Source organism: Saccopteryx leptura, chromosome 2, assembly GCF_036850995.1.
Source record: "Saccopteryx leptura isolate mSacLep1 chromosome 2, mSacLep1_pri_phased_curated, whole genome shotgun sequence".
Taxonomy (NCBI): domain Eukaryota; kingdom Metazoa; phylum Chordata; class Mammalia; order Chiroptera; family Emballonuridae; genus Saccopteryx; species Saccopteryx leptura.
Window position 1 is genome coordinate 357204731 of NC_089504.1, and position 25417 is coordinate 357230147.

Here is a 25417-nt window from a genome sequence, read left to right on the forward strand (position 1 = left end):
TCTTCCTCTCCTGAGGCCATGGCTCATTTGGCTTGAGCAAGTTGGCCGGGGCACTGAGAATGGCTCCATGGCCTCCCCTCAGGCACTAAAAAATGGTTCCGGTTGCAATGGAGCAATGGTCCCAGATGGGCAGAGCATCACCCCCTAGTGGGCATACCAGGTGGATCCCAGTTGGGGCACATGCGATAGTCTATCTCTCTGCCTCCTCTCCTCTCACTAAAAAAATAATTAAATATTAAATTAAAAAAAAACTGTCTCTGAGCCTGACCTGTGGTGGTGCAGTGCATAAAGCATTGACCTGGAATGTTGAGGTCACCAGTTCGAAACCCTGGGCTTGCCTGGTCAAGGCACAAACGAGAAGCAACTTCTGTGAGTTGGTGCTTCCTGGTACTCACCCCCTTCCCTTTCTCTCCCTCATCCCTCTTTAAAAAAAGAACTGTCTCTGAGACTGAAGGAAGCAGTGTGTGTTTTCAGCCTGTCACATCCTGCCCTGTGAACAGTGTATTCCCCTCTGGCTTGGTGCTGAGACTGGTACCATGGAGCACCATGGGCACCTCCCCGTGCCCGGCACAGCCACCCCTGCTGGAAAAGAAAGACAACAATAATAGTAGCTAACTTCTGATCGTGTGCAAAACACTTTATATTTATACAATCAAATGGAACTTGGCCTTCTCAAGCTGCTCTTCTTGAGCCTTGAGTAATGGCACAGATGTTACTGGAGATGTTTTGAGGAGACAGAAGGACTGGAGTTACATCATACACTATGGTCAAAAGATTTCTAAAACTTAAAAAAAAACAAACCATATTTATCTTCCTGTACTTGCCTCCTTTCCTTCTGTCTCTCCTCAAAACCTCTTCCCATTCCTCACAGGTCCCAGGGCCCTTGCCTCCCAACTCCACTTTCCAGAACTTCCAGGCCTCTCTCTCTTCCTTCTTCATGCAGAATAACTCTGCCCTTGGAGGGTGTGACAAAAACAGGATTACCCATAACACTGTTCTCCCGGGCCTCTTCTACAGCAGCTGAACAGCTAGGAGCTGTCTCCAGTCTCCCCTGTAACTGCAGACGGCCACGCACCCCCTTTGTCCAGTGAGAGAGGTGTGGGCATCTGCTGGGAAAGGCTTCTGGGAAAACTTTCCTTTCCAAATAAAAAGGGGCAGAGAATATCCCTTTGCCCCATCCTCTGATCTCTGCCCAGTGTGTGCACAGCGGTCATCTTGCAACCAAAAGGGGACAAGTCTGAAAATAAAGGCCAACATACTACTCTGTTGCTACAGGTGTCAGACCAGGAAGATCAAAAGAGCCTAAGTTCCTGGTGGCACCTTTGAGCTGCTACACCAGCCACGCTCTGCCAACCTGTGGGCTTCTCGGTATGCGAGACAGAGTCATTTAAGTACGATGATGGGGCTTCTATCATTGCAGCAGGAAGAATGCTGCAGGCTACCCTAAGGACGACGAGAATGAGGATGAAGCAAGGGGTGCAAGGGCAGACTCAAATCCCGCCTTTCTTTAAAATTCAGGTATTCTGATAATGATGGATGGAGCCTGGACTTGGGGGATGGTGAGCACACACTCAGTGTACAGAAGATGTGAGGCAGAATTGTGCCCTTGAAACCTGTACAATTTCGTTCACCACTGTCACCCCAATAAATTCAGATCTTTGTTCATCATGGATGCTTTTGTATTGATTTTGATTTTTTAAAAACATTGCATTAAGCCTGTGGTGGTGCACTGGATAAGAGTGCCAACATGGAGCGCTGAGGTCGCCAGTTCGAAACCCTGGGCTTGCCTGGTCAAGGAACATACAACAAGCAACAAGTAAGCAATGAACAACTAAACTGAAGCAACTATACTTCTCACTCCCCACCCCTTCCCCCTCTCTCTGTAAAGTCAATAAATAAAATCTTTAAAAAAGATACTGCATCACAATAGTATTTATCTTGACTCCTGAGTTCTTTGGTGTCTCCTTCAATTTTGTGCCCAGAGTGTGTCCCTTGTCCCACCCGAGTCCTTGCCCTGATTGACAGGACAGGCAAGAGAAGTCAGGAGGCAACGCAGATGAGCTGAAGCGGTTCACCAACCACCACAGGTCAGCAGAGAGCCGAGTCAGGGAGCGAGCCACGTTTACTGAGCAACCTTGTGTTTTTAGACTAATTGTCTAGATGATTGCCTCCTTTTTCTCTTTTGGCCAAAAGGATTTAACAATTCTCTTCCAACACCTTTAACTAAAATGTCTTGAAAAAAGCCAAAACCTATGTTTGCCTCAAAGAATAAAGTAAAAAAAAAAAAAAACCTTGACAAGAAAAAAAAAGCAAATAATCCTATTAAAAATGGGCAAAGAAGTTGACTAGATATCTCTCCAAAGAAGATATACAAATGGCTATCAAGCACATAGAAAGATACTCAACATCACTAATCATAAGGAAAATGCAAATCAAAACCACAATGAGTCTAACCAGGCAGCGGTGCAGTGGATAGGGCATCGGACTGGGATGCAGAAGACCCAGATTCGAGACCCCGAGGTCGCCAGCTTGAGTGCGAGCTCATCTGGTTTGAGCAAAGCTCATCAGCTTGGACCCAAGTTCGCTGGCTCAAGCAAGGGGTTACTCAGTCTGCTGAAGGCCCACGGTCAAGGCACATATGAGAAAGCCATCAATGAACAATTAAGGTGTTGCAACGCGCAACGAAAAACTAATGATTGATGCTTCTCAGCTCTCCATTCCATTCTGTCTGTCCCTGTCTATCCCTCTCTCTGACTCTGTCTCTGAAAAAAAAAAAAAAACCACAATAAAACATCACCTCACATCCATTAGAATGGCTACCAGAAGAAAAAACAACAGAAAGTAACAAGCAACAAGCACTGTCAAGAACGTGGAGAACTGGAACCCTTGTGCAATGTAAAACCATTTTACATTCCCACTGCTGCTGTGGAAAGCAGACTGGTATTTCCTCAAAAAGTTAAAGATAACCCTGGCAGGATGGCTCGGTTGGCTAGAGCATCGTCCTGAAGCACAGAGGTTGTTGGTTTGATCCCCGGTCGGAGCACATACAGGAATGAAGCAGTGTTCCTGTCTCTCTCTTTCTCCCTTCCTCTCTCTCTAAAATCAATAAAAATAAAAACAAAAACTTAAAAAAGTTAAAAACAGAATTACCATATGATCCAGCAATGCCACTTTAGGGTATGCATCCAAAAGAATTGAAAACAGGGTACCTTGAAAAGATACTTGTACACTTGTGTATTCCCAACAGCATTATTCACAATACCCGAGAGGCAGAAGCAACCCGGTGTCACCAAATGAATGGATAAACAAAATCTGATACACACACACACACACACACATACACACACACACACACACAATGGAATTAAGCCTAAAAATGTAAGAAAACACTGACACACTACATGAATGGACCTTGAGTGAATTAAGTCACTTGCAAAAAGACAAATACTATATGATCTCATTTCTATGAGGCTATCAGAAGTGGTCAAACTCAGAAACAGAAAGTATATAGAAATGGTGGCTGTCAAAGCCAGGAAGAGGGGAAAGTGGGGAGTGGATATTTAACCAGCGTAGAGTTTTAGTTTCGCACGAGGAAAAAGTCCTGGAGATTGGAGGCACAACAATGTAAATATAATTAACACTAATGAACTGCACACTTAATTTTAGGTTATGTGTATTTTACGACAATCAAAAAATTATTAAGCCTTTTAGAAATAGGGGCTATTAGAATAGTACAAAAAAAGACCATTTTTCCCTTCTTATTTTTCAATAGCAGAGGAAAAAGTAATCCAGTATTTCAGATCCTTGAAAAAGTCCAGCTTTTTGTTACCTCTCTGTGTCCTCTTCCAGATCCTGAGTTTCTTTGGTCCAAAGCATACTGCTGGCTTCTTTTTCACTGGTTTCTTGTTCTTCTAAATGACTTTGATCTAAAAAAGATGAAAAACTTTATTTGAACAACAAAATAATAATGGAGAAAGACTGCCCTAAAATGGAAGGCAAAACACTCGGGGCTAGTCCGTGGCCCCTGCAGTCTGCAACCCACTAGCTCCCCCTTCCCAGGAGAGCAGGGCCAGGTGGCGGTCTGCGGGTGCCTAGATGCGCAGCAGCTGCTTCTGGGGTCTCAGGGGCTCTCTGGTGCCAGGTGGAGCCACAGGAGACCCTGCTTGTGCCAAGGCCAGAAGGACACAGCAAGCACAGCAAGGAAAGGGCACGCAAGGGAGGAGGGAGAGACCCTGGAAACAGACCGCACAGATCTCCTCGAAGACCACCCTGCTCTCACTTGTTAGCTGGTTCTGGGCTGGAGCCCAGGGGCAGCCCGTGGGTGGGGAAGCGTAGTGCCCTTCAACGCACACAGCGCATTTTACACCCGCACGCTCTCTCATCCCACCCTGCCAGCAGTCCTACGGAGCAAGCGAAGGGAACTAACGCTTGTTCAGTATCTTTCAACGTTCCAGGCCCTGTGTATGGAGCTAGTATGCCCATCATGAGGTGGGAATTATCATCCCCATTTTAAGATGGGAATGACTGAGGCTCAGAGACATGAAATGGTCTTACATACAAAAGTGAGGAAGGTGGAGTTATGCCTGACCTCAAGGTCCACACTCCCCCAAATGCACCACCGTGCTGTCAAGGGCGGCAGCACAGCAAGACCCTGACGAGAAAGACCTGGGTCCCTGGCTTACCGTTCGCGATGCCCCACGGACTGGCTGTGTTCTCCCCCAGCGCTGTAGGTGAGGCCTGCTCCTGTTTCAGTTGCTCTGTCCAACACAAAAGCAGAAGGCAGTTAACTCACTTCTCCCTTAGCACGCCACGCCTTCTCTAGGGCAGTGGCTCTCAAAGGGTGGTCCTCAGACCAGAGCCACAGTAAGAGGAGAACTTGTTAGACATGCACTCCCTGCCTCATCCCAAACCCACTGCATCAGAAACTCTGGGGCTGGGGTCCAGTGCTCTGTAGATCAACCAGCCCTCCAGGTGACTCTGATGCCTTATAAGGTTTGAAAACCACTACTTGAGTACATTCAATCCCATACAACAATGAATATGAAGTGATGATGACAGGTAACACTTGCAGAGTCCTATGCAGCCGGTATGGTTTCTAACTTACAGTAAATCAAGATTAATGTTTGCAATTATTCTCACAACAACTCTATAATATTGATCACATTATAGTTTTTCCTGTTTAACAGATATGGGAATAAAAGTAAAGAAAGGTTAAGGAGGAATTTTCCTAGAATCACAGATAGTAAGATATAGATATAGAGTATGAATCCAAGTAGTCTAGCTCTAAGGTTTATGTTAATCTCTATTTTCTAATCTTTCAGTTTGTAACAGCATTGGAGCAATCCATAATTTCCCCATCTCTGTTGGACCATATTTCATATTTTTACCCAGTTTATAGGAAAGACAGAGATCAAAGAATACCTATATTATCCAGTTCCTAAAGGCTTGCTCATGAGACCCAGACAAGCGTCTGCTAATCTCAGCACACTGCTGTGTGTTTGTGAGGTGCTTGGTCTCCTCCAAGTGCTCCCAGGGCCGAGCAGAGACACGAGCCCTGGGCCCGCGCACCGGCACGGCCCGGCCCGTTGTGTGCACACACAGGTCTCCCCTTCCCGCAGGCCAGGAAATGCCCTACATGGCGGTTCCTGGCCATCCAGGGGCCCATAAGACCATTTAATATAATTTGAAATAAAACATTTTCTTGTTGACCTCAAAGAATGTCCTAGGGTTCTAAAGGACCCTCTCATTTAGGTCCTTATCTGATGGAGGGCTTTGTGTGTAAGTGCTCCCAAAGCACAGGTGGCAGCCCCAGGTCACCCCCAAAGCTCGCTTGAGGGGAAAACAGAGTGATGACATACAATAGCCACGAGGGAGCACCCATTGTTGGGAGAAACTCCCCACATGCCCTCTGCCCTTGCCTTTCTGGAAAATTACTGACCCATCTCAAAGGACAGACATCACCTAGAAACTTGGCCCAGATAATTCCCATAAGCAAAATGAGGGAGGGTTTCTGCAGAGCGCACTGGGACACAGCAGTGCCATGAGACAGGAGCCCGGAAGAAGCCTAAGCCTGGGGACAGATGCTGAAGTGGGGGTTCTGCGTGCTAACTGAAGAGAGAAGACAGCCGGCCCTGGCCGGTTGGCTCAGCGGTAGAGCGTCGGCCTGGCATGAGGGGGACCCGGGTTCGATTCCCAGCCAGGGCACACAGGAGAAGCGCCCATTTGCTTCTCCACCCCCACCCCCTCCTTCCTCTCTGTCTCTCTCTTCCCCTCCCGCAGCCAAGGCTCCATTGGAGCAAAGATGGCCCGGGCGCTGGGGATGGCTCCTTGGCCTCTGCCCCAGGCGCTAGAGTGGCTCTGGTCACAACAGAGCGACGCCCCGGAGGGGCAGAGCATCGCCCCCTGGTGGGCAGAGCGTCGCCCCTGGTGGGCATGCCGGGTAGATCCCGGTCGGGCGCATGCGGGAGTCTGTCTGACTGTCTCTCCCGGTTTCCAGCTTCAGAAAAATACAAAAAAAAAAAAAAGAGAGAGAAGACAGCCAAACCCAGAGGACAGGCATCACTAAAGTCACACTGCAAAGGAGCCTACAAGTACCACCTGAGCCAGGACCAGGGAACCGACACCTGAGCAGGACATGTGTGGTGATCTCTGCTCTCATGGTGGCAGTTCTACTGCTATATTAAGAAGAGCCACTGGAGGCTCTGGCCGGTTGGCTCAGTGGTACAGTATTGATCCAGTGTGTGGATGTCCTGGGTTCAATTCCCAGTCAGAGCACACAGGACAAGCGCCCATCTGCTTCTCCACACACACACACCTCCCCCCCCCCCCCCCCCGCTTCTCTCTCTCTCTCTCTATTCTCTTCCTGCAGCTATGGCTTGATTGGTTTCAGCACATCAGCCCCAGGTTCTAAGGATGGCTCTCTTGAGCCTCCACTTGAGGCACTAAAAATAGCTCTGTTGTGAGCATGGGCCCAAGATGAGCAGAGCATCAGCCGCTCATGGGGGTTACGGATCCCAGTCAGGGAGTGTGCAGGAGTCTGTCTCTCTCTATCTCTCCTCCTCTCACTTAAAAAAAAAAAAAAAAAAAAAAGAACCACTGGAGAGAACTGTGTAAGGACTCCCTAGGGCCGTGATGGCGAACCTTTTTATAAAAACCACCCACGTTTGCAGTGCTGGTTAACATGGTCCCTCCTGCCCACTAGTGGGCTTTCCAGCTTTCATGGTGGGCCAATCGTGGCACCATTTGGTTGCTCGCTATCACCCACCATGAAAGCTGGAACACCCATTAGTGGGAAGGAGGGACCAGGTTGACCAGCACTGCAAAAGTGGGTGGTTTTTATAAAAAAGTTCGCCATCACGGCCCTAGGGCGTTCCAGAGGTGGAAGTAGGTATGGAGATGGGGCCCAGAGAATGATCCTGTAACCCGTGTGACCCAATAGCATCAGAGGAGGGCTGCAGTGAGGCAAGAAGGGCCTAAACTATAGAAAAAGAATATAAGGAAGGTTTGGCAGCTCCAACTGGCTCCACTCAAGTCCATCAGGCCAATGGGGCTGGGGCTTGTGACAACATAAACAATAGCTTTCTGTTGGGTCAGACCAGGTAAGTCCCCATTCACCTGTCTCTTCTTGATGAGACACAAAACCTCTGAGATGCTGCAAACCAATAGGTGCCCCTCAGGAAGTTCTCTGAGGCCCCGTACCAAGAACTGAACCATCAGAGATTGGACAAGATGTTCCTCTGAGGCTGAAGAGGCTGGTTGGCCAGCTGTTCAAGAAAAGAGCAGTCAGAGGAAGCAAACCACCTGCCTCAAGGTCTCTGTGACATGTACTTCCAGCATCAGCTCAGCTAGGAAGGGCCAGCCAATCAACAACTAAATTGAGCTGGTATTGCTCAGTCTCTGCCTGAAATGGAAAATTTCGGTCACATTAGGTCTTGTGCCACTGATTGCTCTGCCCTCAGGAGAGTGATTCATCCCCAACGCCAATACCTCCAATACTTCCTGCTAATGGCAAAACTAAAAGAACAGGGTGTCTCGGCCTCGGAGCCAGACATCATGCCTCCAAGGTGTGGCTGGTTTGGTTTGAAAAGGAAATCATTCCTTTAATAATAGAAGTTCATCATAATAAACCATTGAATGTTGTTATTTCCTCTTAGTTCCATTACCACGGACCCTCTAAATAATAAAATGACAGCAAAACACAGGCTAGTCACCCTGGCCAGGCTTCCATAGGAATCTGAGGCCCATTTTATCAGAAAACTGTCCCTTCCTGAATTCTAGACATTCAATCAGACCTTCATAGGGCCTTCCATACCAGTCCTCGTACCTGAGACAAAGAAGCACATTGTGGTCAGCGAACGAGGCCAGCAAGTGCCTTCTGCATTGAACAGCCCTTACCTATTTCGTCAAGTAGCTCCTGAGATGGAGGTGGCAGCTCGTCAATGTGACACTGCGAGATGGCTTCCACTAGTTCTTAAGAAAGATAAAGGGGAAAATGACTAAACACCCTCCTGGACCTAAACTGGACTTTTTAGGCTTTCACATGGATTTGACTTCGGATTTCTCGACAATGAAACAAACTAAGGCAGGGAGAAGGCCTCTTACTTAACAGTTCTAGTTGAGACCTCAAAACATGGGAATTGCTTTACTCTCTCTTTTACTCCAAACCCGTTCCTACATCAGCCCTACCCCCTAACTGCCTCATCTGTGCCTCTGGCCCACAAGGACATTTGGGGTAGGTGAAGTACAAATTCTTACTGAGGGCTGGGGGCTCAATCTGGAACAGGGCTGTTTGAGGGACACAGAGGCTCTGGACCAGTCAAAATGAACAAAACACAAAGTAGAAGGCCTTTCTCTCTCCATTGTGAGGCCAGAGGACATAGCAACCATACTTTGGGCTCTCCCCTAAATGCTCAATTACAACATTAACTGAAACCCCTCAGCATAAATCACAAAGTCTTTATCCCCCTGAGAAAGAGTCTAAGACTTGTACCAAAAATGTGAGACATTCAAACTAATGGGGCACAGACAATAAGCCTGTCTCAAGGGCGTCACACACTCACACCCTTTGCTTGAAACTGTCTTCTAAGTCTGTCCTGAGGGAAGGGGTGGGGGTGCAGGCACAGGTTTTGTACAATTCTTCAACATAAGGTCATGGTTAAGCAACATGTGGAATAGACTATTATGTAGCCATTACATAGGCTTACAAATCATTTTTACTGAAAGGGGAAATCCTCAAAATACATCATCCAAGAAAAAAGCAGACAGCCTGACCAGGTGGTGGCGCAGTGGAAGGAGCGTCGGACTGGGATGTGGAGGACCCAGGTTCGAGACCCCGAGGTCACCAGCTTGAGCGTGGGCTCATCTGGTTTGAGCAAAAGCTCGTCATCGCTGCTCGAGCAAGGGGTTACTTGGTCTGCTGAAGGCCCGCGGTCAAGGCACATATGAGAAAGCAATCAATGAACAACTAAGGTGTTGCAACACGCAACGAAAAACTAATGATTGATGCTTCTCATCTCTCCATTCCTGTCTGTCTGTCCCTGTCTATCCCTCTCTCTGACTCTCTCTCTGTCTCTGAAAAAAAAAAAGAAAGCAGGCCAGAGCTGGTATACAATATAATCTCATTCATGCTAAACAATGTTTTTTGTATATTTGTAAAAATATAAAAAAGGTATGTAACAAAATAGTCCAAGAGATTAAGAAATGGTAGTAAAATTCAATGCTTTTCTTTTTTAAACTCTTCTTTATTCTCCAAGTTTTCAATAATGAGTGTGTTTTGCTTTATAATCAGGGGGAAAATAGTATTTTTGTTTACATCTAACACAGCATCAAAGATGAGACTAGTTACTACAAACTTGTGCTTTAACGTTAAACACAGGCACCTTTCGGCAGGCTCCTTTTCTGGGCAGCACGGCTTGATGCAGGAGGCCCTTCCGCACTGCCGGAGGGACCAGCCCCAGGAAATGTAGATCTTTTCTAAAAGTAAGACAGAAATATGGTAACTGACTTATGTATTGAATAAAAGGGCTCATACAGCTCAATCATGTCCAACATTAAGGCTGTGTATTACTGTTGGAAGAGACCAGTTCTTTGTTGAGTCAAACTCATTCAAATGTCACCTCCTCCAGGAAGTCTGCTCAGCCCCTTGGTTCCTGCAGCTCTCAGCAGTCACCTCTGTATTAGTCTTTCTCACTAGGTGGTGAGCTCCTCTGGGCAGGACTGTCTTTTATACTCATACTTGGGTGCCTGGAAGAAGGCCTTTCCTGAGGGAAAGCATACAACTCTTTGTTGCCCTACTTTAGAGTGAGACAGGCCTTTTGCAAGTCAAATGCCCAAAAAAGTTGGTTTTCCATTGAGGGCCAAATCCAGTAATCAATTTGCTATAGAATGGTCAGTCAACAGGTTCTTTTTGCTTTGATTTTTAGTGAATAAACACAACTACTTCATTACTTGTGATTCTGGGAGTCAGAGCTGCAGGCAGCACTGGGCAGGAAGTGCGCCCATGATGTCAGGGGGGTAGTGGTTTGAAGGATTCACGTGTCTAAGGCCTTGGTGGTGGCAGGACAGGCAAAATTACAATGCAAAGGGATGGAATCACAGGCTCTTTTTTTTATTATTATTAAGTGAGAGGCAGGGAGGCAGACCAACAGACTCCCGCATGCGCCCCGACCCGGATCTACCTGACAAGCCCCCTCCAGGTGATGCTCTGCCCATCTGGGGCCACTGCTCCATTGCTCGGGCAACCGAGCTATTTTAATGCCTGAGGCGAGGCCATGGAGCCATCCTCAGCACCTGGGGCCAATTTGCTCAAGCCATGGCTATAGGAGGGGAAGGGGGGGAAAGGAGAGGGAGAGAGAAGGGGTGGGGGGAGAAGCAGATGGTCACTTCTCCTGTGTGCCCTGACTGAGAATTGAACCCAGGACTTTTACACACCGGGCCAACGTTCTACCACTGAGCCAACCAGCCAGGGCCAAGAACCACAGGTTCTTAATGTGTGGTATCAAGCAAGGAACTTGTAGTTTTCTAGAAGAGACTACATATATGACATATGAGAAAGAGAGAAAAAGGAAAAGAGCAATGAGAGAAGAAAAGAAGGCAGTACACAATTGTTTTCACTGCAGACAACTGGTTGAGGAGTTCACTTCATCTTAGCCAAACGGTTGAGGAGTGACAGTTCAGGGGTTCAGAGAAGATGGGTACCGATCAAAACTCTCAGGGAACTAACCAGAGGAGGTTTCAGGGGGAAGCAGAACTCGAGCCTCCAATGGGTAGGACATGGTTAGAGAAAAAGAACCGAGCTGGTGAAGGCAGCGTCACAAGCCACGGCAGAGGCTGGCTGTGCGGAGGAACTGCCTACCATCATCCCGGCGGGGGAGGCACAGACGCCCAGGCTCCACCTGACAGCACAGACTCAGAGAGGAACCAGGGAAGCCTGGAGAGGACCCGGCTCGGGGCTGGCTGTCCTTGTAAAATGGATTTGGAGAAATGGTGGCACTTTGGGACACAGAGGTCTTCACGTTGACTCTACGAGAGCCTGACGCAGCGCTGGGATACTTACAAGGCCAATGCGTCTGGAAGGGAGAGTTTCGGGGGAAGTGAAAAGGGACTCCAGGCTCTTGGCTCTCTCTCGGACACTTACAAACTTCTCAGACACAGTCAGAACCGGGTCTCGACTGCTCCAGCACACGGGCCCTGCTTCAGCCCGAAACGTGATGCTCTCAGGGCAGTCTTTATAGCTACTAGCCACTGAAGAACCTGGCTCTGGTATAGAAAGGAGGGTAGTCAGTGTCTGAATCCTTTATACTATTTAAAAACAAAATTAAAAAAATCCTTTATACTATTTAAAAACAAAATTAAAAAATTAAAAATTTTGTTTTGCCAAACAAAATATGACTCTATACCTATATCAGGGATTCTCTAAATTGTTACTAACTGAAATAATCAGTGATCTGAGACACTCCCCAAGGGATAAAAAATGACAGTCTCTAAACCAGGGGTCCCCAAACTACGGCCCGCGGGCCGCATGCGGCCCCCGCCGCACTTCCGGAAGGGGCACCTCTTTCATTGGTGGTCAGTGAGAGGAGCATAGTTCTCATTGAAATACTGGTCAGTTTGTTGATTTAAATTTACTTGTTCTTTATTTTAAATATTGGATTTGTTCCTGTTTTGTTTTTTTACTTTAAAATAAGGTATGTGCAGTGTGCATAGGGATTTGTTCATAGTTTTTTTTTATAGTCCGGCCCTCCAACGGTCTGAGGGACAGTGAACTGGCCCCCTGTGTAAAAAGTTTGGGGACCCCTGCTCTAAACTTAGCCATTAAAACAAAGGGAGATTATTTAAACTACAAATACAGTAGAAATAAGGACACCCGAGAGGACTGATGCTGGCTGCACACAGCTGCAGGACTCAGAACTATGCACGTTTAAGCCCAGGGACTGTTTGAAGTTACAAACTCTACAGAATGCACTGTATTTGCACTGATTCAACAGTGCGCAGGGTACAGAGTAGTCTTTACATTTGCACATCTCTACCACTAAAGTAAAAACATCTCCTCGTCACTGCTTAATCACCACCACCACCCCTCGTGCTCTGGCCCTAAAGAAACCCCTCCGCACTGTGAGAACACACCTGCTAAGATGCCAGGTGTGCCTCTGAGGCCTAGCTTCTCAGAGCCAGCAGGGCCGAGGGTGTCCATCCCTCTCCCAAATGCTGCTGCTCCCCGCAGGGGTTACCTGGGCTGAGCGGGGTGCTGACACTGGTAGGTGCATGGCTTATTTTGGGTGTTTTGCAGGAGACTTCCTTAAAAGAACCATCTTTTTCACAGGAGATACTAGACAGGTCCTGAATGTCTGTCAATGATCTATAAAAGAGATATTTGGAAAAATGAAGCAATATATTCCTGAGAGGTACTTTTTAAGGACACTCTTGACAAAAATCTTTATTTGGCAACAGGCCAGAATTAGAGAATATATCTTATATATGTATCTTGCAGAGAATCTTAAAGAATATCTTACCAAAAGCTACTATATTAAAATATATCTCAGCAGCTAAAAATAAACTATGTTCATAGATGAAAGGTATTTGTGTGGACACCAGGTTTAATCTGTTTACATAAGAATGTTTATACCTCGAGTACAAACGTATTTTGGCTATTATTATCAGCATCGCTGTATTTCCCTGACTGCAAGGCGCCCGTGACTTAGATCACGTCTTGTTGGTGAAAGAAGACACAGGTTCACATAAATGGAAAGAATGCCGATTCCCACACACCAGGAAATGCTGTTTCCCTAAAGCCAAAAACTTTACAGGTACCCTCCGGCAACCCTCCAGTGGTCGTACATGTCCTTCTCTTTCAGTTCCTTTGGTGACTCCTTTAAAGTCTCCTCTTGTTCACCTGCAGTACTGTAAGAGAGAAATGAAAACTTCTGGGAACTCCCTGTCAATGGAGTGAGACTGACCAGGCTGAGAAGCAGCAGGAAAGGGTCCTAAGCTCGGAAGCAGAAAGTGGGGTTCTGGTCCGGGCTCCACCATCAACTAGCCACATGTCCTCGGGCACGTCTTGTCTCCTCTCAGACTGAATAAATGCTCTCTAAGGGTCAGCACACCTGGACCAGCTGGCAGTGTGGCGGGGCAGTGAGGACACGAGCGGAGCACAGGCCCCGCCGCCGGGGTGGGGGACGCAGGAAGGGCGGGCCTGGCCTCCCGAGGCAGCTCCCTGGCACACACCGGCAGGGAAGGCCAAGAGCGGCTGGGGCCAACAAGTGGCCAGAAAGGAATGCTGAAGACGAACTTGATCTGTTTCTACTCTAACCAGCACTTGGGGTTCAATTCCAATACTTGCTGAACACAAGCTCTGAGCCAGAGCTCACACTAACTCCTTGCATGTTTTCACATTTCTCATCTTTGCAACAGTCCTCTGAGGCCACTGGTAAAAGGGAAAGAGGATGGACTTTAAATTTGAGCTGTGGCTTTATTCTCTTCACTAAAATATTTGTTTCTCTTTCAAAGCAGCAGTAGGACAGCACTTTTTGGCTCTCTTAATTTCCATAAATGGCCACATGACTTATTTTAACCAGTGAAATGTAAGTAGAAGTGATGTAACTCTTGGACAGAACCCTGAAAGGACAGTGCACAATTCATCGTGTCCCTTTTGCTGCCTAAGCGAGGAGGGAAGGGCGAAGGTGGAGCCCACCCTCAGCGGCATCTCTGACTGACAGTAACACAGCACAGGACCCTCCTGCCTCTGCGAGCGTGAGCAAAAGATAAGCTGCTACTGTTGTAAGCCGCTAAAACCTGGGAATTGTTCTGTGGAATGGCCCAGACTATCCTAACTGATACAGCCGCTTATCAACTGTTCAACCTTAGAAAAAACTCTTAAACCCTCTGAACTTTGTTTTCCCTATTGGCAAAATGGAGATAACGGTGCATACCTCCGAGGGTTGTTATAGGATTTGAATTTAACAAAACAGAGTACCTGGCATACGGTAACTGCACTGCGTAGAAGTACAAGCTATAATTGTTAATGGATAAGGAAATTGAGGCCCAGAAGGGGGAAGTAAACTGTACGTCATTGTACCAGGCCCTTTGCATCTATTCTTTTTTAATTAAACCTTTTAGTTTGAGATAACTGTATATTTACACACAGGGGTTTTTTGTTTTTGTATTTTTCTGAGGTGAGAACAGGGAGACAGAGAGACAGACTTACATATGCATTTGACCACCAGGACCCACCCAGTATGCCCACCAGGGGGTGGTACTCGGCCCATCTGGGGCATTGTTCTGTTGTAGTCAGAGCCATTTTAGCACCTGAGGTGGAGGCCATGGAGCCGTCCTCAGCACCCGGGCCAACTTTGCTCCAATGGAGCCTTGGCTGCGGGAAGGGAAGAGAGAGATAGAGAGGAAGGAGAGGGGGGAGGGGTGGAGAAGCAGATGGGCACTTCTCCTGTGTGCCCTGGCCAGGAATTGAACCTGGAACTTCCACACACGGGGCGACACTCTACCACTGAGCCAACCAGCCAGGGCCTACATGCAGTTTTAAGAAAGACATTTTACCCAATTTCCCTCAATGGAAACATCTTGCAAATCTATAGGACAACCTCACAATGGAGATGCGGACATGGACACAGCGAAGAAGGAGACATCACCACCCCAAGGGTACCTCCTGCTGCCTCTTACAGCCCTGTCTGCTTCCCTCCCACTCCCCACCTCTTCCTTAATTACTGGGAACAACTGTGTCCTTCATTTCTGTAACTTCATCAATTCAAAAATGTGATGTGAGTGAAATCATAAATAACTTTTGGGGGTGCTTTTTCCACTCAGTGGAAATCTCTGGAGATTTATGCCGGTTGCTGAATGTATCAATAGTTCATCATTTTTATCGCTGAAGAGTAGTCCATGGCATGGAAGCAGCATAGCCTGTTAAAGCATTCACTTGTTAGAGAAAATCTCGGTTTCCAGTTTTGGGTAACAAAAAAAAGTGGCTCTAATTTTCACGTATGTCTTTTTGTGAACATAAGTCTTCATCTCTCTGCGATGAATGCCCAGGGGTTATTATTTTTCATCATTTTTCATCAATGTATGTCAACATTCTCAGTAAAAATCCTATTCCTGTTTTACAAACGGGGACACAGAAAAGAGGAAGAGGAGAAATCTGACCAAGGTGACCTGGACGCAGAGGCAGTCAGAATCTGAACACTGACAAGGACTGCTTTTCACGACTGCTCGCAATTCTGCCGAGCAAGTCCTAACAAACCTAAGCTGCCGAAGCTCATTTCTGTTGCATGGTGGCCAGTCCATTTTATGATGGGTACTATATAAATATGGGGCATGATCACCAATTAACATTCGTCTCTGAGTCTGGGATCGAGAACAAAAGAGCAGCACACACCTTTGTGTCGGCTGGAACTGAGACCTGGTCGAAGGCTCAGCACTCTCTCCGAGGCCTCTGCCCACCTGGAACTGTCTTTCACCTGAAAGAGTAAAGGAAATGCATTCTGTACTGAGTTTCTGCCAGTCCGAATTATTCTCTGCATCCCCTTCCATTTCCCTTGGTCTTGTCCAGACTGAGAAACGCTCTGGGCCTGACCTGTGGTGGCACAGTGGATAAAGCGTCGACCTGGAAATGCTGAGGTCGCCGGTTCGAAACCCTGGGCTTGCCTGGTCAAGGCACATATGGGAGTTGATGCTCCAGCTCCTCCCCCTCTCCTCTCTCTCTGTCTCTCCTCTGTCTCTCTCTGTCTCTCCCTCTCCTCTCTAAAAAAAAAATGAATAAATAAAAAGAAACACTCTGGACAAACAGAAGTGCCTCCTAATGGGTTTGGATTGAGTGCTGGAGGAGAGCTTTCTGCTCTGAACGTTTATTTTCCTTGCTCAGGCGGGAGAACTCTGACACTCAGAATACAATCAAGTCATTTACTGGCCTTCCACAGTTACAACCACACAGTTATTTCTGGGGACAAATGTTGTTTTGTCTTTTCAGGAAGGCAAACTGACCTGCTTCCTGTCAACAGACACCAGGGGGCGTTGAAACCAAGAACTGGTTGTTCAGTAGATTCCAAATAGAAAAGACCATTAGCTGAGTTTTCCCATTGCTAACTGCACCCCTTGGCCATCAAATACCACTTAAGGAGTGGAGGTGGGGTGTTGAGTACTAAGGAGCTAACTCAACTGTCTTCTGTTCCCCTTGGCAGCAAGCGATTGACATTACTGCTCCCCAGTCCTCAGTAAGATGCTGTGCAGACCTCCGGACAGACAGGGCTGGCATCCGTGTTCTCTCCCCTCCCCCGTGCTGCTGTGATTTACAGAGAAGCGGACGAAACAGCCTGCCCTACTGGCAAATGCTCATGCTGCCCTGCCATTCCTATGGCCAGGTAGCCTGCTGGGCAATGGATAGGCAGGCGCACAAGAACAACGCCGCATTTAGCAGATACCAAGGAGCTCTGAAACCCCACCAGTGAAGGCTGGGGCTGTTCTTCCTGACCCTCTTTCAAATATCCAGAAAGCACCCACAAGTTCCTAATAAGCACAATTTAGAGCAGGAGGGGCATTTAGAGATTTTAGAGGCTAACCATCTCCTTTACTTGACACAATGGGAGAGTAAGGTCCTGGGGTGAAGTGACTTGCCCAAGGTCACGTAGAAAGAAAAGCAGTGGCAGAACTGGGCTTGGAAGCCAGCACGTGTCCAGTTGTTACCCCTGTTTCAACACCTGCAGTGCAAGGGCTATATGTCAGAGCCCTAGTGGGACAGGGGGGAGAGAGACTGAAAGAATGACACAGGAGGAACCAGCCTTCTTCATGCCCCGCAGATGTCTGGACCAAACTGGCCCAGGCTTCCTGACCTGCCTGCCTCACTTCTCTACTCCACCCGACCCTCTTCCAAACACCAGCACAGTGGCCACGTGCAGGCCAGGCCCACTCAGAAACGATCACGGGCAGAACCTCCGCAGGAAAAAGTGGGTGGCCCAAGACCTAGGCCTGGGGACTTTTAGTACATGTTATCCTGAGGATTTAACTGTTCATCTAAGAGCACACAGCTTCTTGAAATGCTCCCAACTGTGACTGGGGCCTGGGCCAGGCTGGAGGGGGAAGCCGGAGTGTGCAGCAGGAGAAAGGGAGTGCGGAGCCCGCACCCACCCTGCCTGGCTGGGCTGAGTCTTGAGGCACGCCTGACCGGTGGTGGCCTGGCACCGTGGACAGAGCTCCGACCTGGGACACTGAGGTCCAGGTCCAAAGCCACAAGGTCCTGGACCTTGAGTGTGGGCTCACCAGCTTGAGCAAGGGGTCAATGGCTCGGCTTTAGCCTCCCCCCCCCCCCATCAAGGCACATGTGGGAAGCAATCAATGAACAACTAAAGTGCCGCAACTGCAAGTTGATACTTCTCATCTCTCTCCCTTCCTGTCTCTCTCTTTTAAAAATAAAAAATAATTTTAAAAAAAGTGTTGAGACATAAATGGACAGCTACATGGCTTTGTAGGTGGATAACTCTGGTTTTAAAATAGATGGCTACATACCTTAAAAGAGCAAAGTATACAGTTTTTTAAATGTCTGTATCAGAACCAGTGGTACATTTAAATCTTGGCTTGTGCCACACCCTATCCGCTGATCCAAGGTCAACTTCCCAGGTAACAAACAGAAAGCAGTTGCTAAGCTACATAGAACCTAAGGCCTCCCAAGGGAAAGGCATTACGCTGATTCTGCCTAGTGGCTGTTACTAACTCTTCGCTAAGATGCTTAGCAAGCAAAGGAAAATGATGGTGAAACTCTGCCTTTTGGGGTGGAGAAGGACATGGAAACCTAGTTCCAGTTTGTGTTGTATCAATAACTAGCCGTGTGGCCTGGGAAAATCCTTCAGGTCAGCCCAGCAAAGATAAATGCATACCTAATATGTGCCACAGAGGAGCGTGAAATCTAGTGAAAGACTAGAGGAAAAGAAGAAGCAGCAATTACAACACATGTCATGAAGACTCAACCGGATAGCTCGGTTGGTTGGAGCATTGTCCCAATATACAAAGGTTGCTGGTTCAATCCCTGGTCAGGGCACATACAGGAACAGATCGATGTTCCTGTCTCTCTCTCTCTCTTTCCCTTCCTCTCTCTAAAATCAATAAATAAAAATCTTTTTAAAAAGAACTCAAAGGGAGCTAGCTATAAATAACGTGATGTGTATATGTCTTGCGGCTGGTGAGGGACAGGCAGGAGGTCGTTCTAATGAGGGCACTCAGGAGCCCCGGCTTTCTCCTCTGTACAATGAAAGGCCCGGAAAAGGCAAGTGGGCTCAGAGGACTCTGCCCTACTGGCTTGTTACCAGAGCTTTGATGTCCTTGGTGTTGGGAGTATGCATCTAGCATTCCTTCGAAGTCCTCCTCTACGGGACTTGAGGTCTGCAAAAGAAAGGAGGTTCAAAGGAGGCACATAAATCATCAAAAGGTCGTGAGAGATGGCGCGCTCCCTTCTGGGTATACCGGTGCCTTTCCCTTCCCCCTTCTCCTTCTCCTCTTCTTCCCTCAGGCACGTGTTCCTTGCCCCTCGCTTTCTCCTCAGCTCTAAGGGCCCCCATGACACAACCAGGGGAGCAGTGGCAGCGACAGCTCATCCCAGGCTGACCCCCTAAACCTGTCTCCTTTTCTCTAACCTTCCTGTAGCCCATAAATTCTTCCTTTACTTGCTGCAAAAACAAAACAAAACAAACAAACCAAAAAAAATAGTCAAGAGAGAATTTCCTGATGTTCTTAAGCCTTGAAAATCTTTATAATATCCCTGCATCTTCTATAGAAAAAGAACAGATCTGCTTTGCAGACACTAAGAACTCATTTGTGCTGTGTGCGCCTCCTTGACCATGAGGCGTCCCGCCACCTCTCACTGTGAGGAGCGAGGTGCCCTTCCCTTCATTGTTAGACCCTTCTCACCCCAACCTTCCAACAAAGATGTTTTGATTCCTGGGAGCTGTATCAGGGGAGCCAAAGAGCTGGGAAAATGCCCAGACTGCAAAGCTACTCCTTGGGGTAGGAAGCCAGAACTCTGCATCCTTAAGGGGAGGCAGTGACAGGGCGGACGCACAAAGTGGGTCTTTTCTGGGACCGACACAGGTGCTGGTTCTCGATCTGGGTGCCAGTTACATGAATGTATTCAGTTTGGGAAAGTTCATGAGCTGAACACTTCAGATCTGTGCACTTTTTTTTGTTATACTTTTTATATACATGTATATGTTACACGTATATACATATACATGTGTGTACACATATATACATATGTGTGTATGTATGCATATGCATATATGTGCGTGCGTGTGTATACATATGTATGTGTGTGCATATGCATATATGTGCGTGTGTGTATCTTTTGGTTCGAGATTTTAATAATTTCCCAGTCTGCTCACAGTAAAATCAAGAATGTTTAAAGGGTTAATAATGGAAAACTGGTCTGATTGAGTTCTCGGAAGTACCGACAAGGGGAAGCGATGCTTTCTGATGCATCACTGAATCCTTCTTGTCAGTCAAACACTGTGACTGACATGTACTATCCTCCCTTTCCTCTACCCCACTTTCTATCCTGATAAAAAAAAAAAAAAAAAGAGGTGGCAATTTGTGGGGAGATGAGGTAGAAATGATGTAAGTAAATAAGAGAATCTGATGAGCTTCATTTTATAAATGAAAATATGCTGTACAAATTGGTTCTAGTAAAAGCGAAGCAAATTCGTGACAAACCCTGGCGTACGGGACAGCTTCCTCTTCGCCGACCCCTGCTCTAACCTGCGCCCCAGCACTAACGCCTGGCAGGCCAGCGCTAACTGCCCACATCTGTGGTCACCAGTTCCTCTTTGCACAGGAGAATAACAGCAGACCTTCTTCTCTGCCTCCAGAAAGAATATGTAAATTAGCTAACATGAAAGAAAGTGCTTTGGAAAAAAGTACAAAGTGCTGTACAAATAAATGCAGGAACCACAAATTTGGCAGAAACTTCATTTGAGCTCTATTTGCAAAAGTCTTATTTTGCAGATGTATTTCCAAAGCACATGAAAACACTGATAAGTCGACATTATATACTTCCAATGTGTAAGTTATTTTTCCTCAATGAAAATAATTAAGAAAGAATAAGGCAGTGGAGAAAGCTAAACATGTACTTTACCCGGAACTGTACATTTTTACCTCTAGAGCTGAATTTCCTTGAGCAGTCGAGGAGTAAAAATATTCATTCTCTGGAGTGAAAAATTCATCTGTTATGTCCTCAGAAGACTCTGGTGAACAAGCTGATTGCCCCGACTGGTCCTATTAGTAATGCAGAAAATCCCTTTTGAGTTGGTGTCCATTGTAAAGAATTCCTCTCCAGTTGGATGCAGTGTCAGTAACGGGGTATCTAAAACTAGTCAGCAGCCAGGGCGAACCCTGAGCTGCCCGCCGCCCGCCTGCACACCGGCCTCTGCCCTGCCCCCACAGCGAGCTGGGAACAGAACGTGCCGAGGCTCAGCGCCTGCCCCTGCACAGTGGAGCGCAGGGGGTGGGCAACCTTTCCGCTCCAGAACCCCAGGAAGAAAAGGGCCCAGACCGTTCGAGCTGGGAAATGAATCCACACACCCTGATCCTCAGGCCTGCGGCCACAGACCATGTGCTGGCCTCGTCCTCGAGAGGAGAAGGCTGAGGTTGCTCAGAGCTGGAGTCCCTCGGGTGCTGTTACAGTTTAAAGGCGAGTGAAGAATTGTGATTTTAAAAATAGCAATGGATTCTCAACAGTAAAAATAAAAATTAAAAACTTGAACCTAACAGTTATTTCTTCAGCACCTCGGCCCCAGCCCTCCCCTGGCTGCTGACTGCTCTGCGGTCAGGCCCCGGTCTCCACATGGCGGACACTGGTGTGTCCGTCCCCCACCTCAGCCCCCCTCTGCAGAGGTTCTGTGCGTTACTCCCGGGACTCCAACCCCGCCCCCCACTTCCTCCTCCTGGGCACTCTGCAGCTGCCCGCCTGCACTCCTCATATCCAACTGAAGCGTCTTCCCGAGCCCGCCTGCTGTCCTGCGCCTGCTCCCGACAGCCTGCTTCTCCAGCCACGCCAGCTGACTACGATGACACGTCCTTCCAGCCATCCCGCGACAGGAGGAATAAATTATCCTGACAGCGATTTACGTGCAATGATAAATTACAATAGTATGTTCTCTAAAGACCTAAAATGTTATCACAATTGTATCTTTACACTGCCCCACTCTCCATTACTGTTCCTATCCTTTCAGTGATTGTGGCCCCATGTCAGTGATGACAGAACATGGTGGTTCCTGCATCTGTCTGGACGGTGACCCAATCGCAGGCTTCGAGGGCGCATTAACCCCCAAAGCGAAGCTCTCCCCTCAACACAAATGTTAGAAAATGACCGAACCCCGCTGCCCCTGCTGAGACACAGTTGTCAGGCTTGAACACACTCCTTCGCTGAGCTGAGAACCGACTGTGGGTCTTAGAGGCCATCCAGTACAGGGCCTCCCCTCACGGTCCCAGCTCTGCTCCTTCTCCAGGCTGGCCTCAGTCACCTGCTGGGGACTTGAGTAGCTAACCACGTGCTATGGTTCCAGGGCTGGTCCTGCCCACCTGGCTAGATGGGAAGCACAAGAGCCAGAGCTGAATCTGACACCTGCGTGTGCTCCCCCCAAGCTCTACAATACACAACGCTGAGCTGGACTGACTCAAAAAGTAATACGCAAAAAAAAAAAAAAAAAAAAGTAATATGCGGCCCTGGTTGGTTGGCTCAGCGGTAGAGCGTCAGCCTGGCATGTGGAAGTCCCGGGTTCAATTCCTGGCCAGGGCACACAGGAGAAGCACCCATCTGCTTCTCCACCCCTCCCCCTCTCCTTCCTCTCTGTCTCTCTTCCCCTTCCGCATCCAAAGCTCCATTGGAGCAAAGATGGCCGGGGTGCTGAGGATGGCTCTGTGGCCTACGCCTCAGGTGCTAGGATGGCTCTGGCTGCAATGGAGCGACGCCCCAGATGGGCAGAGCACCGCCCCCTGGTGGGCATGCTGGGTGGATCCCGGTCGGGCACATGCGGGACTCTGTCTCTCCGCTTCTCACTTCGAAAAATACAACAACAAAAAAGTAATACACAGTGAGCTATACTTCTTCATTCATGTCAGAGACATGAGGACACATACTCCAACAAAAGAAACACCGCAGATATCATTTCAACGTTATAATACCTAACAACAACTCAGTTCTGCGTTAGTAGGTCCTTGGGTTCAACTCGGCTCCCCAGAACATATAACTTACACTGCAAGGTCTCTCAATGGCCGCAGATGCTTCCGAACTTGCTGGAAAAACTTCACTAAGCTCAGGCTGCTCGTTTCTTCTGGGGCACAGGTGCCTGATACCTAATGATTATAACACAACCAGGGCCACAGTCAGTCATTCAGTGCTCTTCAGAAGGCAGGGAAGGACAACGGGCAGCGGGACAGAAGAGACATTTGCATATTCTGCTAAGGGCGCCATGTCCCATACGGCCAGGCCAGGCCCAGTGTAGAGAGCGGGACTGTCAGTGCATCCTGCCCCCGCATGCAGCCCTGCACCATCACCCTTTGTTCACCCACGCAAGAGTGAAGCTTGAATTCCACTGATTTGTGGAATGTAATCAACAAAATAAACTAACAACCAAAACAAAACAAAAGTGAAGCTTGACAAGGAATAGATTTGAAATACTGAAAAAAAGCCAATAGATGTTCTACCTAAAACAAATGATCATTTCAGATGTACCTTCCTCTGACTTGCAAACAACTGTGAAATAACATACCACGCCTTGATTGCAAGCAATCTACCAGGTAGAAACACAGAGCCTTTAGTTTTAACTCACAAATCTATAAAGTGATAACAGCCAAAGGTTCCTCTGCCTTTGACTAGCTGGGAGCGAGTGGAATTTTTTCAGCATAAAATGCAATGCAGAGCCTGACCAGGAGGTGGCGCCATGGACTGAGCACCAGCCTGGGATGCTGAGGACCCAGGTTTGAAACCCTGAAGTTGCTGGTTCAAGTGTGGGGTCGCTGGCTTGAACACAGGATCATAAACATGACCCCATGGTCTCTGGCTTGAGCCCAACAGTTGCTGGCTTGAAACTCAAGGTCACTGGCTTGAGCAAGGGGTCACTGGCTTAGCCCCCCCCAAAGGCACATATGAGAAGCAATCAATGAAATCAATGAACTAAAGTGCTGCGATGAGTTGATGTTTCTCATCTCTCTCCCTTCCTGTCTTTCACTTGCTAAATACATACATACATACACATACATACATACATACATACATACATACAATGCAAAGAAATGAGCTGCAGGGTTGGCTGCCCACACTGCCCCTGGGCAGGAACGGTTAATTCCCTGCTAGGTCACAGCCAGAACCAAGGTCAGGGTATGAAGATTATTTCACTTCATTTGAGAAAATGGGTCTGCTCCCCAAGAGAAAAACTCATGAGTGTCTGGATCTCTTTACCTGTGAGAAGGATGTGGAATCAAAAGGGTTTGTTTTCCCCCGAAATTCAGGGTTCCCAGACAGTTGGAAAGGAATGCCAGGAGGCTTACTTATTTTTGAGAGCTGATACCTTGATCGAGTTCACCGATCCCAATTCTTCCAGCTGAACTTACTGGTGAAGCTTCCAGGCACAGGCTGTCTGCCATGCTGGTCACTATTGTGGTCACTGCTGGCCGTTCTGTCACACCTGCCACGCCCTCCTGGCTCATCACTTTTCCTGGGATAGTCTACAACACGCCACCAAGTCACGTTCGCAGGGTCCCTGCTGGGAGGCCGCGGGAAGAGATCCGGCTGGTTTTCAGCCTCGTTCTTTGAAATCAAACTACTCGGAGGGTGCCACCGAGGCACGGCCAGCTCCCCGGTTGCTGCTTTCTTTGCCATTTCTTTCACCTCCACTGGACACAAGAGAAAGTCATATTTAAAAACAGTGCCGTGGCCCCGGCCGGTTGGCTCGGTGGTAGAGCGTCAGCCTGGCGTGCAGGAGTCCCAGGTTCGATTCCCGGCCAGGGCACACAGGAGAGGCGCCCATCTGCTTCTCCACCCCTCCCCCTCTCCTTCCTCTCTGTCTCTCTCTTCCCCTCCTGCAGCCAAGGCTCCATTGGAGCAAAGTTGGCCCGGGTGCTGGGGATGGCTCTGTGGCCTCTGCCTCAGGCACTAGAATGGCTCTGATTACAGCAGAGCGATGCCCAAAGATAGGCAGAGCATCGCCCCCTGGTGGGTGTGCCGGGTGGATCCCAGTCAGGCGCATGCGGGAGTCTGTCTGACTGCCTCCCCGTTTCCAACTTCGGAAAAATACAAAAAAAATTAAAAAAATAAAAAATAAAAAACAGTGCCGTGAACACTGGAAACAAAAGCTCTTGGTTCTTAAAGAGCTATATACTCTCATAGCTCAGATTGTCACAATAATTGCATCACCCTTGGCTCACACTGTTACACTGAACGGGAGGAGAGGGGAGAACTGATGAGAGTGAGGAAAGGGCAAAGAGTTTGTTAGTTACGGCCCCTGTTGCTGAATTCTGGCAGCAAGACACCTGCAGATGGACCTGCCTGCTGTGAGGGTCTCACAGAAAGATGACCCCTGAGGCCCCCAGTCTGTGGAGATCCTACAGAGTTCTCTCTGAGTCTGTTAGCCTTTCCAGGTCACGGTGAGTTCGTATGTTGAGAGTGTGCATACATGTTTGTGCTTTGATCCAACTTTTCTTTGTTTTGTTTTTATTTTTTAAAGATTTTTTTATTTATTCATTTTAGAGAGGAGAGAGACAGAGAGAGAGGGGGAGGTAGGAGCAGGAAGCATCAACTCCCATATGTGCCTTGACCAGGCAAGCCCAGGGTTTCGAACCAGCGACCTCAGCATTTCCAGGTCGACGCTTTATCCACTGCACCACCACAGGTCAGGCTGATCCAATTTGTTAATGTCACCTACCATTAGTATTT

At 47.9% G+C, this 25417-nt stretch overlaps 1 protein-coding gene across 1 annotated transcript in view; it reads right to left on the reverse strand.

Moving 5' to 3' along the window:
• TEX14 (testis expressed 14, intercellular bridge forming factor) overlaps positions 1 to 25417 on the reverse strand; it is a 91527-nt gene that overhangs the window by 6500 nt on the left and 59610 nt on the right. Inside the window, exons 18-29 of the mRNA XM_066364718.1 lie at positions 24097 to 24378; positions 22739 to 22839; positions 20641 to 20760; positions 18801 to 18876; positions 15884 to 15965; positions 13336 to 13398; positions 12729 to 12856; positions 11555 to 11757; positions 9879 to 9972; positions 8395 to 8469; positions 4683 to 4757; positions 3830 to 3926 (exon numbers count right to left, since the gene is read on the reverse strand). Coding sequence (XP_066220815.1) covers positions 3830 to 3926; positions 4683 to 4757; positions 8395 to 8469; positions 9879 to 9972; positions 11555 to 11757; positions 12729 to 12856; positions 13336 to 13398; positions 15884 to 15965; positions 18801 to 18876; positions 20641 to 20760; positions 22739 to 22839; positions 24097 to 24378 — 1396 coding nt within the window. The remainder of the gene's footprint in view (positions 1 to 3829; positions 3927 to 4682; positions 4758 to 8394; positions 8470 to 9878; positions 9973 to 11554; positions 11758 to 12728; positions 12857 to 13335; positions 13399 to 15883; positions 15966 to 18800; positions 18877 to 20640; positions 20761 to 22738; positions 22840 to 24096; positions 24379 to 25417) is intronic.